At 32.8% G+C, this 14,516-nt stretch overlaps 1 protein-coding gene across 3 annotated transcripts in view; it reads left to right on the top strand.

Annotated features, from left to right (window-relative positions):
• CSMD3 (CUB and Sushi multiple domains 3) overlaps positions 1 to 14,516 on the top strand; it is a 1,081,491-nt gene that overhangs the window by 749,448 nt on the left and 317,527 nt on the right. For all 3 annotated transcript variants that reach the window (XM_033843074.1, XM_019931944.2, XM_019931943.2), the window contains one exon: positions 4,240 to 4,396. In XM_033843074.1, the coding sequence (XP_033698965.1) occupies positions 4,240 to 4,396 (157 nt within the window). The remainder of the gene's footprint in view (positions 1 to 4,239; positions 4,397 to 14,516) is intronic.

Raw genomic sequence — 14,516 nt, 5'->3', positions numbered from 1 at the left:
GTAGAGCTGGGACCACAAAGCTAAGGCCCCTGAAAACCTGACCCCTCATTGCATTCCCAACTCCCTCCCTGATACATACCAACTCTTAATTGAGTACACATTATATAGCTATTTTAAAGACAAATATTTGAGTACAAACAAATGTTTTCTTCTCTGTTACATATCATCTTTGGAGAGAACATAATAAGATTTAAAATATTGTCCTTTTTAACAATTGTAAAAATTATTTATTCTTTTTCATTCAAAATTTGAACTCTAACTCAACTTATTATAAAAAATTATTTAAATTCCAAATCAACCTATAAAACAAATGGCCAAAATGAAAATTCTAGTATTCATGAGCAGGAATGATTTGAAGGTTTGTATGATTATACTCACATGCATGTTTAATTTCTCTCTTTTTATTTTACTTTTTTATGTACTTTTTGCTCTTGGGTTCAGATAATAGCTTATTTGCTAAATTCACTAGAGAAATGACTGGGAATATACTTTCTAATCATACATTTATTATGTCATTAACAACAAAAACAGTTTTAAGTGTCCATAAGCAGTTCATCATAATAGGGTTTGACCTTCCATATATAGGAGGGTCTGTACACCATAACTAATTTCAGGCCCTGATCCATTACAAAAGGTTTTATAATTGAAACATGGCAGTATTAAGTTCTAGTCTGTTCTAGTGTAGGACTACCAAATTAATTGCAACCTTATAACAAATTAGAGTCTTATCAAAGAGCTTCATTAATGTTATAAAAGCCCTCAATGCCTTTCACAATATTAATTCTTAAGAAAACTTGAAATCTACATTTGATATAAAAGTAAGTCTTCATTATCTGAATTAGGCTCTAAGTAACTAAGAATATTTCTATTGTGAGCACCAGTCCTCTCCCTTCCAATTAAAAAGTATACTATTATAATTAGCTTAGTCTTTTTTAGCTTTCTAAATTTCTGAAAAATAAAAATAGATATTAAGAAATATCTCAAAAATAATAATATATTTTAGAAAAAAGAAAATCGGCTCAAATAAATAAAAACATACTTAAAGATCCTGATTTTAAGTAGAAAAGCGATGAGGAATAATGTCAAAATTTCTATGTGATTCTGATCAGACCCAGTATAATCACTCTGTACTGTAAATTTATTTTTAAATGAAAGGCACATTTTGTTTGTTTTATTTTCTTATTTGTATGATTGCATTCATGTCTACTTCAAATGTAATTTGTCTTTGGCTACACTGCTTTGTCCTTCCTTGTTGCCTATATGCGCCCATATATATTTGAATACATTTGAAGGATTTTATTTACAAGTTAAACAGCACGGACTTGATCATAGCTATAAAACTCTTCTTTTTTCAAAGCCTTCCTAATTAACACTTGCTTTTCATTTTGAATTAACAATTTTATACATGCTTCCAAAATTTCGTAGCTGAATGATCACACTTCAGCAAAAGTTGCGTTTTCTGACACACGTTTCCTTGTCTCTGAATTATTGCTGATGGCTACTATTCTTAAGAAATGAAAAGTTGGCTCCTATGTAATCAAACAAAAAAAATTCCTGAGCTAACAAACCTCAACATTTGTTTCAGCTTTGTTGAAGACAAATTCTTGCTGATAACTAAAACAGAGATGAATTTGTATGATAAATTAGATTCCACAAGGGGTTCCTGGTACTCCCATATAATTTTAAGAAATTAGTCCATACAGCCCTTTATCTAGTAGTCAAATACTCATTTTAACAGTCAACACATTCTTTAAAAAATTGACAGAAAGACCTTTTAAAACAAAGAGGGAGACCAGTAAGGTGTTTGCTGTTCGGAATTCAGTGAGCATGTTGGATTGACTTTACAACTCACTTCCTCTCTTTCTTACTTCCACTCCCTCTCAGTGGTAATAAAATAACAAGTAAATAAACTGGTGGAGCCTGGAGGGTGCATATGAAGCTATAGATTCCCTCAGGCACAAAGGGAGAGAGCAGGAAACACCTGGACACTGGAGACTTCAGAAAGTCTGTGCAGAAAAGTTATAGAGTAAGGTTGTTAAGAAAGGATACTAGGGGCTCTGAACAAAAACTACATTTGTATAGCATGTTAAATAAAAGCATTGTTGTCTTTACAACATCAAAAACCTGTATCAATAATAAGGAAACATAAAACTATAACTACCTAAAGATAAATAAACACATAGTTAATGGAATTCAGGAACCAGAAGTAAGAAAGACCAAGTTAAATACTTAAAACAAGTGAGATATCTTAAGATAATGCAATTTGAGTACCAAAAACAGAGAATAGGGGAGGGAAGAAGGAGGAGAGAGAGACAAACAGACTGACTTTCTAGAACTTGACCAATGATTTAAAAATTTAAGATTTAAATAGAAGACCTAAAAAGAGATTAGTTACTGCTGAAAATCTAATTGTTAGTGTGGAAGATCCAGTGGAAGATAAGCCATAATACAGCAGAAAGATAGATAAATTTCAGAAGAAAAAAATGTAAAGGAATTGCAACACAGTTTTGGAGACTGAATATGTAAATAATAGGCATTCAAGGTGGAAAATAAAATGATAAAATTGACAAGGAATAATTAAATAAACAAAAACTCAAGAATATGTCCTTGAATTGAAGAATTCCTTGAATATGTAGAAAGCAAAGGCTCATTATTTTATTTGAATAATCCAGATTTTGAAATATAGTAAAATATTTCCAGTTCACTTTGTTAAATTAACATAAACTTAATACTAAAACCTGTAAGGATAATTTGATACAAAGAAAAAAAGTTATACATCAGTTTTTATTTACAAATTGTAGAAAACATTCTAAATAGATGATCAAGTTAAATCCAACAATTTAGCACAAGAAAAATATATCATGTAAATTAATATAATAATAATAAAAGTTGAATCATGTACCACCTAAATATCATCTCCTAGGTGACATGAATATAATGCATACCACTTTGGGGGAACATTGGTGCTATGACAAGATCACCGGATTAGGGGTTTAGCGACATAATTTTTACTCTTATGACAGGTCAGAAGTAAGGCAATTTCAGGCAAGAAACACGTAACTTTCATAAGTATTTCTCAGTCGTTTCTATTCATTATCATTCACAGAAGGAGCCCCAAGCTCCAACTTCATGAAACTAAGTACTGTGGAATGAGATTTGTCAGGGTTGGTCTTTGTAGGACCACAAATGATCATAATATCCAAGATTTTATGAACTCTAAGAACCAATTTTCACACCCTTGGGGGTAATAACTACCACATTAAAAATATGTGCCTTAAAGGAAAAAGAATAGTAATATGCATTGTTGGCAAACCCTCAATTTAATTACTGTACACTTTTTGGAAAATAATCTGACAATACATGAACATTTTAGCCCCCAGATTCAATATATTGAAAACTTTCTTACCGAAATACAAGTACCAAAAAAGAAATGTGAAATAACATCTAAAGGGTGTTTATTTCAGCATTACTTTTAGTGGCAAAAAACTTTAGTTTATTAATATATGGAATGGTAGGGCAAGTTGTGGTAGTGCCATTGAAGGAAATATTACACAGCTCTCAAAAGGAAGAATCTCTATCCACTGACCTGAAGAAATGTCTATAATGCCTTGATAAAACAAAAGCAAATTAGAGGGCAATGAGAAGCTACACCTTCCGAAGAATGGAAGTGAGGTAGGGAGCTTTGGGAACATGTCAGTTTTGCTTTGTATACTTTTGCCTTGTTAAATCAGCTTCTAAATGCATTTAGTACTATTTTAACATCTTAAAAGTGTCAGATATGAAATAAAGGACATGGGTAAATAGAAGTTGCAAAAGAAGCAAGTACATTTTATATTAATCATGTTATTAGAAAAGCAGGTGTTTGGTGCCCTTGACCAAGTTTAGAAAAACAACCAACCAACAAACCAATCTTAGAAACCAAACTTTCTATAGGTATTCTCAATTTCAAATTGTCTGCCATTAGAAGCATTGTTTTTATAAGAACAAAAACTTTATAACATGATTTTGAGTTTTACTTAGTGTCTGCTGAGCTTGGAATATTAAAATTACCCATGTGGAGTCTAACTTTCTTACCCTGATATTTGTAGGAATTAATATATGCAGTTGTTCTTGGGAAACAGGTAGTGACCTGATTTATGAAGAGTGTAGTAATTTCATTTTCTTCACAGATATAAATACATGCTCTGAATTGGTTATTACTGTCAAATTTACATTTTAATTGTAAATATATTTTTGCAGATTTATGATGGAAAAGATAAAACAACTCATCTACTAGGTGCTTTTACTGGCGCATCTATGCGAGGACTGACCCTTAGTAGTACTTCAAACCATCTCTGGCTAGAATTTAATTCTGATTCTGAAGGGACAGATGAAGGCTTTCAACTTGTCTATACCAGTAAGTATTTTGGAAGGAAAAAAAAAAAAGGCCCAACACTTATGCTAAATATTTATTAAATAATTGCAGTACACCAGGTGAAGTAATATTCAACATTTGATTATCAATTTGCTGTTTACAGCTCCCTTCTGTGTATATAATTTTATTTGAACCTAACTTAAAAACTTACAGGTATTCTAACTGTTGCTGTTTTACAGTTGAAACAGCTAAGATTCAGAAAGTTTAAGTAATTTGTGACTTTGAACTTATTTATATATTTTAAAATAGCAGTATTCTTCACATGAAATATTTAAGAAATACAATTAAACTTTTAAATAAATGGGAATCCAGTGTTTGAGCTCCTACCTGTAATTGCAAAACATATGCAATACATGTGTAGTAGTTATAGTTGGTCACCCTTAATGATAATTGGATGGTTTCAAATGATTTTACACGGAAGAGTAGCTAAGATTTTTGTTTGTTTTGCTTTTGTGTTAAATTGCCTTGTTAAAAATAAACTTATATAGAACTATTGTGTTATACTCAAGTCAGCTTTATGACATTTAAACAGGTAGAAGCTCAAAGACTGAGAATCGTTGAGAGCCATAGGTAGGTGGGTTACATCAATTGTTATATGAACAAAATGAACTTATTTTACCTGTATCATAATTTAAGAAATAGACTAATTACGCCAATGAACATTAAGTCATATTCAAATAACATATTTATTAAGTTTCTGCTCTGTGTAAGAACTGTTCTAGGAAAGTAAAGTGCATGAAAAACTGTGGTGATTCCTGGTTGTGTGTTAATAAATTTACAATTTACAGGATCAAATCAGTTTTTGGAAGTTCAGAATATTCGTGTAATATAGCAAAATAAATTAAGTAACAGTATTCAGAAATCCCTTTTACTGTTAGAATATTTGAGAGAATTGAATGAATTCCATAAATTTTCTCAAGAAGTCAAATGAATGAAAGGTATTACAGAAATGGGGACGTTGAAATGGTTACAGCGTCAAAGATATTCATGGGATCCTAAAGGGAATCTGAATCAAATTACTGTTTTTAAAAATGCTCTTTCTTAATGATATAAGTAGGAGACAGGAGACATAATACTGAGATATTATTCTTGCTCCTTGTTTATTTAAAGGTTTTTTCCTACCTGTGTTAGAATTGTTAATTATTAACATTAACACAACAGAAATTAACAAAATGATGTTGAATACATATTTTTAAATCCTGAGAACTTTGTGTATAATGTGATTTCTTATGACGTCCTGCCAAAGACAAATGAAAATCCAAGCAAATCGTGTTTACAGATATTGCTGTGTGATGGACTAAAAATAACAGTATTGTGATTATTGCTCAAATATAATTGGTGTGATCTGCTTAGAAGGGCAAATGTTTTTTTAATCTGTTTTCCTCTTACTCTTTTTGTTTTCTGACAGGGCTGGTGACATTTTTCAAGTCATGGCTCAATGTTTACATAATGGTGTTTCTTTGTTCTGCATCGTTTTGTATTTCTCTTTGTCTAAAATGTCAGTGCGTTTCATAGGGGAAACCTAGATTTCCTTTTCTGATATGTAAATTCTATGTAATGTGAGATTATTGATGCAAAGATACTGGGCATTGTAAGCCATACCTGGATATAAAATTGTATGGGGTACTCAAGTGTCTGGAATGAGTAAAATCATTGACTTTTTTGTCATTGCTGTGAGCTACTTGTTGTCAAAAAAAAAAAAAAGAAAAAGAAATCCTTAAAAAGAAAATATTTGAAGTCACTCTTCTTAATGACTCTGGCTGTTCATTATAGGATGTGCATCATTATGAAGATGGAAAGCGATAGAATTGGGAAGAGAGTATAAAAGCAATTATTTTTTAAAAAGGACATACATACATCTATGAATATTTTTCAGTCTCAGAACTGAAACTGAAACGTTTCAGTCTATATTCTGGAACTAAAATATTTATAGTCTGCTTCCAAGGTGTCTCTGGATATCCCCGGGTCAGTAAATGCTCCAAGATTTTCTGATCCAATGGCTATGTGCTGAGCTCCTTTGTTAAGGAGGGTCCTGGAAGTAGTAACACATCTGTTATTAAATGTATTTGTTCCTAAGTGTTACTTCTGTTTTTTACAATGGTAATCTTTTTACATATCTGCAATTATCTTAATAGTTAACCACAGATTTCCTAGCTTTGAAAGAAGCTACTTCCCATCCTCCAAATATACTTTGGTTTCCAGCCTTTGCACCTGCAACCAGGCTTTTTTTTTCTTTCAATATGCCCCACCCACCTTGGGCATCAATTGAGCTATTCAACTTCAAGACCATTTCAAATATTTCCCTACTGGTGCTTACCCTGATTCCTTCAGCCAGAGTTAACCTACTCTTAAACACTTCTTTTTCAGTAGTCTATATCCACAGCTAATGTAGCTGTTATCACATGGTATTGTGGTTATTTTTGTTTGTTTGTTTGTTTTGTTTTTTGCAAACATGTTATGCATAGTTCTTCATGGGGCCATTTCAATTCATAATGTCTTTAGTCAGTTTTAGTCCAATTACAACTTTTTACATATTCTTGGTAATTTAACATGTAGTCTGAATACTGATTTTGTAAAATGTTTTTGTGATATAGAAGATTGTACTAGGCCACATATTTTGTATTCCTAAATTTCTTAGAAGGCAGTAATTAATTTTTGAACATGAGAGAATTTGCTAAGATGTGCAAACATGGGGGAAAATGGAAAAGAACAGGCTTTGTGTTCGAATCCCTGTATCCAGTCATTTCTAAACCCAACCCCACCCCTGCCATTCTGTGGTATGTTTCCCTTAAGATTATTCCACCTTTGTTTCTGAAACATCTGAGAGAACACTGTGAGATAAAGAGGAGTTCCAATATTCACATTAAGAGGACTAGAGACAGGAGAGAGGAAATTTGGCTAGGGCATATCAGGTAAGGATTCATGAATGAAGTAGAATTAAAGATTGTGTTGGTGGATCACAGAAAGAAATAGTGGAGAGTATTCCAGGCAAAGGGAATACGATGAAGAAAGTTACAGAGATTAGAAAGAACATGCTAAACACATTCAAGGGAAATAGAGCAAATAATTTAATTCAGATTAATCCCACTTGCCTAGCTTCTCACTAGTTTTAGCATAAACAGGCCTTTTATGACCATCCGTATCTAATGACACCTGCCCTATCTAATGATAGTCATTTTTTTTTTTTTTTTTTTTTTGCGGTACGCGGGCCTCTCACTGTTGTGGCCTCTCCTGCTGTGGAGCACAGGCTCTGGACGCGCAGGCTCAGCGGCCATGGCTCACAGGCCTAGCCGCTCCGTGGCATATGGGATCTTCCCGGACCGGGGCACGAACCCGTGTCCCCTGCATCGGCAAGCGGACTGTCAACCACTGCGCCACCAGGGAAGCCCATGATAGTCATTTTTTATCTACCTTTCTATTATCTGTTTTTTGACTTAACGACATTTGCTGTTGTCTAGTTATTTTCATTTTAAGAGACAGAATTGCATTTGGTTGAGAATAAAATGAAGAAATATTTTAGAACAGGCCTTTAAGTTGTGTTTTATTTCAACTGTCTTATTAGTCCATTCATTATATAGTCACTAAGAATAGCAAATGAACTAGTGGAAACAGTGGTTGAGATGCCACTTTTGACTTCAAGTAATGGTAAACCTAACCATGGCTTAAACAATTAGGATTTATTTTTGTCATATGAGAGCTGTAAAGAGAGAAAAGGTAGGTAGATCTTGATTCAGTTGTTAAAGGGCCATGCCGCTGTCCTTTTGCTGTGGCACTCCTAGTGTGTTCACTCTTGTTCTCATGATTGTTGTGACATGGTCACAAGATGGCTACTTTAACACTGAACATATTCAAGGCAAAAAGAAAAAGGGAACAGGTAGTGTCAGCCATATATGTCCCTTTTATCAGGAATGCAAAATCTTCTGTCAGACATTCTTTTATCTCTCTTTGTCCAAAACAGGGCTATGTGGTTATGCCTAAATTTCCCAGCAAGGCAAGCTGGAAAAATGAAGCATTTGTCAGACTAAAATATTGGATTATTATTTGACCATGATGATATACTGCCTGATATGCTTCAATTACTGCTGGGAGCAAAATAAAGGTTTTGTTCATGAGGGAGAAGAAAAGAAGAGCTATTGAGAAGACAGTGTACAGTGTTTACTATGATGTACAGCTGCAACAGATATTCCAAAACAGAATAAGTTCAAAGATATTGTATTAATAGATGCCTCTGTGATTAATGGTGTCATGGAAGTCCAGAGACTCTTGAGTGCCTAGAAAGGAAAGTCACTTGGCTCACCCATTATTAATAGTTTTAGTTCTACTATACTAAGAAGACAGTGAGCTTCTCTCACTTTCCTTAACCAATAAATAAATTACAACATACCTGGTATGAAAATGCTACACCACATTTGAGGGGAGAAAATTTCCCACTCCTTTATTTTTCTAAAGCGAATTAAATCTCTTCAGTCTTCTTTTGATAGATTATAGGATTGTCTTCTCAAAAGCTGATCTGGCAAAAGTCCGTGATGCCCAGCCATTAGGCATTACCTCTGGGCCCAGATATCTTCTTGTTATCACGTCTGCACATTTAATTTTCTAAAAATCCCATTTGAAAATGTCCATTATCCCAAGGGTATAGTTCAGATATATCTGGATGTTCTTAGCCTTTGAGTTTTCTTGCTTGAAATAGTTTAGTAATCTACATGGAACATGGCCATTTCAAATTTTATATTCAGATTAAAGATGGGCAATAGCTACCTTGTGATGACATTTCTTGCATACTAGCTTTATAAATATATAATAAATTACCCTATTTAAACTCTTTAATTTAGTTACCAATATGGTCTTGACAATGTTAACCATGGAAAATAATCAGATGACCTATTAATTCTAACTTTACTCTTAGTATATAATTTATTCAGTGCAAATGCAAGTAGAAAATAAGTAGATTACACAGAAGCAACAATGTTACTCTATGTAAATCTGTATCCTATAAACTACTTAACAGGTACACTTGGCATTTCTGTTACTCTTTAAATCTTGAAAATTAACCAGGCAATAAAGGAAGTATTGACTAATGCTGCATTATATAGTACAAGGTATTCTAACTAAAATGTTGAAGAAATATTTCTTGATTACCTGTCATTTATATATACAATATTGGATATAATTTCTTCATGTTAGAATAACAGAAGAGTCATCTTCATAGCCTTCACATCCTAAAAGCTTTGTAAATTTTGAGCTTAAATATGTAATAACCTACTAATTTACTCCTTATATAAAATTAACTTCTGGCAGATTGAAGACATATGCAAGTCTCAAAACTTTAAAATGCTTAGAAAAAAATGTGGCCTAGAATAGCTGTGTCTTTAAGGCGAAGAAAGATTTCTCAAAGAAGATACATGAGCAAAAACCTCCCAATACTCAGGAGCATTCCTGCCCTTCTAAGCACTTCCCTTAAGTGTAGAGACTAAAAATCTGGCAACTGCATTTCCCCTGCCCTTGCCAGCCAAAATCTCTGCTTAGATTCTGCCAATTAAAGGCAAACATGTGAGAGCTGAGAGGTAGGATAGATAAAGAAGCCATTATTTTCCAGCAGCATCTGCAGGCAAGAGTGTGGTGCTGGCAGGTGGTTGTATGTGGCAGCAGCTTCCCTGAACTCCTGGATTCTTGAAAACCAGAAGTGATCTTCTGACCTTCACACCCTCTGAATTTCTTTGTATTTTCCCTCTAATTTCTTGTATTGAATTTGAGCAACTCAAAATATCTAAGTGGCTTCTGTTTTATTGACCAAGTCCCAGTCCTTATTATTATTATTATTCTTTTTACAAATCTCTCTATAGGGAAATATACCATAAACACAAAATTTAAATGATATATTTTAGAAGTAGATATTTACAATATAATAGAAAAACATACACTCCATAGAAAGGAATCCTACAAATCAATTTAAAAATATAGTCTAAAAGAAAATATGGGCCAAAAAATTTCACAGTAGAGGTAATTCCAGTAACAATAAGCAAAAGACAAAAAGTGCTTGATAGAAATTAAGAAATGAAAATTAAAGCCAACATAATTTTCTATTGCATGTTTGCCAAAATTGGTAAAAATTAAAAAGCGGTATGATACTAAATGATAATTTGAAGAACTTGAAAGTCATGAACTTTGGGGAATGTAAATTGGTATAGTCACATAGGAGAAATTTGGTGATATCTAGTAAAATTCATTTTTAGATATGTCTAGGTTGAGCCAATTATGCATATACTAAATTTGGCTGATGGCTAAAAATTAACATTCAGGCAAAGCTGAATCCCACTATCCAGAATGATGTACAAATTTAAGATGTGCAAGACACAAACTAGCATATTTAATAATATCACTTACTTTTTCATGCCCAAAGATTAAATCGTGGGAAAAGCTTTGAGTAACATATTTTCTAGTCAGAACTTTATACATGGGATTTAGAACAACGGCAATTAAAAAGAAAAGATAATTATTTACCTTATCTCCTATTCCTCCAGTTGGAAATGCAAAGCAATCATTTGCACAAGCTTTTCTGTTTGTTTGTTTAAACTCTTAACTTCATTTTTTTTTTTCTTTTAAATACTTGCTGGAAAAGTAACTGTTTTGAATGATTTTTCCAAAATTTGATTACACTGCTACTATTGATATATTTATATAAATGGCTAATTTACATATATAATTTGATATAATTTACATAAGTAAATAAATTACATTAAAAGTTACTCAACAAATAGAATTAAAAAGTTAAATTAAATTTATATAGCTTTTGGGCTTCCCTGGTGGTGCAGTGGTTGAGAGTCCGCCTGCCGATGCAGGGGACACGGGTTCATGCCCCGGTCCGGGAGGATCCCACATGCCGCGGAGCGGCTGGGCCTGTGAGCCATGGCCGCTGAGCCTGCGCGTCCGGAGCCTGTGCTCCGCAACAGGAGAGGCCACAACAGTGAGAGGCCCGTGTACTGCAAAAAAAAAAAAAAAAAGTATATAGCTTTTCAAGACTCAAAACTGTAAGGATTGTCTTCTTAAAGCATTCTTATAAAGTTGGTCATTTCAAAGTTTGATATGTCTGATTATTAGTTTGATTAGTGAGAAAAAAGGAATACATAATTTTTCTTCAGTGCTTTCTTCTCTTTATTTTCCTTATGTCTGAACCAAAGAGGATTATCACAGTGTTATGTATGGTCATGGATTATTTTCTGCTTGTGAATTTTAAAATGACATTCTGCTTTATATACATCCTTATTTAAATATAAAGAATTCTAAAATAAGACTTTTTCTTGCAAGACTCATGGATTAAGTGGAATTTAATAACCAAATCTTAAATATCATTCTTAAAGATTATTCTGCTAAATATTATGTATTAAATCCACCAAAGAATTCTATAGAGCTTAAGATTATGGTAGAATATTGCTTTATTATTTAAACTTTTATTAAAGTTTTTGGTTTAAAAAAGGATATGTTTCTCTAACGTATTTATCATTACTTTCTCAGTTTCCTTATTAGCAATCTAATTCCCTTTTTATTTAGCAATTTGGAAAGTTCTTACTTTTAGTACATAAAATTAACATATCTTCATTCATCATTCAATACTCTAAAATTTCACTTTAACAGTATTAAATATATACTTACATTTTAGGTGGATTTCAAAGAAATAAAGCATATAAGGACCTTCTTATTTTAGTTACATCAAAAATGCTTACTTACATTCAAAAAGTGATTTTCAGATATCATTTATATTTCTAAGCCATCTGCCTTATTGTACTATTGCTACTATTTTGCTAACCAGATATAACATCACCCTATGTGAATGCACAATTATTCATAAACAAATTGAACAGAAATTATGTTGATGCAGGGATTGAACTATTTATCTTTAATTGGCCAAGGCAGAAGTTAAATAGGAGATTAGCAGATTTTGATTTAATCTTGAGGAGAAAATGATCTATGAATCCCTACATGCTGCATACACCATAGAAACACTTGCATATGTGCAAATGGGGACATAGAAGTATAGCATTTTTATAACAATGAATAATATAAGCAATATAACAATATAAATGTCCATGAGCTGGAGAATAAGTAAATCAATTTTGGAGTATACCTCCAATGGAATATCATTAGTAGTTAAAATGAATAAAGTGTGTGTGTATGTGTGTGCGTAAATATAAAAGTAAAAACGCAATGCTGGGCAAAAAATAAAGGCTTAGAAGACTTATTTTAATTGTATAATTCATGAAATGTACAGATGCTTGCAAATCATACTGTATATTGTTCATAGACGTATAGATATGTGTAAAAAATATAAATTATGTGTGAAAATAATACACTAATTGAGAATATTTGCTAGCTCTCAGTAGGGAAAGACCAGAAAGGGATTGGAGACAGACGTAAAAGGAGTTTTAACTTGTTTTGCATTATTTCTTTCTTAATAACAATATTAATGTGAATATGAACCAATTAATGTAAATATTAATCTGAAAACTAATCTGAATTAATATTACTATTAATCCGAAGCAACTATCCCATAGTACCAGATGGTGAAGTTGTTGTTTTAACCTTTCTACTGTCTTGTAGATTTCAAATAGTAACTTTAAAATGTTAGAAATCCTTAAAGAAATCTGCTATATGGTGGCAGGAAAGGAATTAGATCTCAGTTTAATTTATTCAGCAAGTCAAAAGGATTTAGGTAATTGAGGATTTTCAGTTCATTTTGTGCTCTAGAAATTTTCATTTCATCAGAGTATCAAATTGCACAAGGAATGGTGAATATTTATAGTATATATTTTTTCATACACATCTTTATTTGTCAGTTTCAAGTATTTGAGCTTTTCAATGAAAAGACTGGCAGCTGAATGTTTCCATAAAGATAAGACAGGGCTTCCCTGGTGGTGCAGTGGTTGAGAGTCCGCCTGCCGATGCAGGGGACACGGGTTCGTGCCCCGGTCCAGGAAGATCCCACATGTCGCAGAGCAGCTAGGCCCGTGAGCCATGGCCGCTGGGCCTGTGCGTCTGGAGCCTGTGCTCCGCAACGGGAGAGGCCACGACAGTGAGAGACCCACGTACCGTAAACAAAAAAAAAGAAAAAAAAAAAAAAAGAATAATACAGTTTTGAATATTTATGAATAAGCAACAATAATTCCACCAAATTGGACTAAATTATGTTGTGCTTTGTAGCTTATATACTGTTGTCCATGTGCATTTTCATCTACAATGCAAAGTATTATAAATTATCTTAATTTACAAAGAATATCTCCATTATACCTCATCACCAGCAATTGCCAACCACATTTACAAAGCATTCAAATTAAGGGAGGATGAATTTGGTAATAAACCTTGAAAAGAGGGCTTAATTTCCATTTTTATTTTGATAAATGATATGTGGTAAAACTCAAAAGTGACTGAATCTTGAATAATAAACTGAATATTATGTCTGGTAAAAGGAATTCAAACTTGTTATTTTCAAGCAGGGACATTTTAAATGTAGTGTTAAGTGTGCAGATCCATACAAAGCAGTATGTCCTAAAAATTTTGTTACTACTTCTGTTGTTTCTACTTCTGTTTTTGAAAGGCTGACTTGCCTGACCATGTATCCTTTATATCTCATATATGTCATAATTTGAGTTAACAACTTCTAACCTCTTGTATGGCTCTGTTTCTGAAGCTGTTTGCATTTGCCTTATTTTAACATATTTTCACCCTAATGAGACTGTCACAGATTGACCCACATAGGAAATTCCTGAAGGTTTTTTAACTGTCTCATAAATTTCAGTTTCTCAACAACATTATCTTAGCTTATTTTTCAGTTGTCTCCTAGAGATAATTGCCTCTAAGAATCACACTCACTTATGAACATTATTGAACAAATGATTGTAAATTAATTAAGGTGTGTGAAATAATTCTGTTGGTTAACAGAGGAGGGAAAGATGAAGAACCCCTAGAAGAGACTAGGAAGAGCTTCTTATGTTCTCCAAGAGCTAATGTAGACCTTAACATACAGAATTATAGTGTAAATTCAGTACTTCTAGCTGTACATTTCTGGTAATTTTATGTTTATTTTGACACTCTAGGAAGTCAGTACTAT

This window comes from Tursiops truncatus, chromosome 17 (genome assembly GCF_011762595.2).
Source record: "Tursiops truncatus isolate mTurTru1 chromosome 17, mTurTru1.mat.Y, whole genome shotgun sequence".
In the NCBI taxonomy this organism is placed as follows: Eukaryota; Metazoa; Chordata; class Mammalia; order Artiodactyla; family Delphinidae; genus Tursiops; species Tursiops truncatus.
Note: the sequence above shows the minus strand (reverse complement) of the source record. Positions and strands in the feature narration are given on the sequence as shown.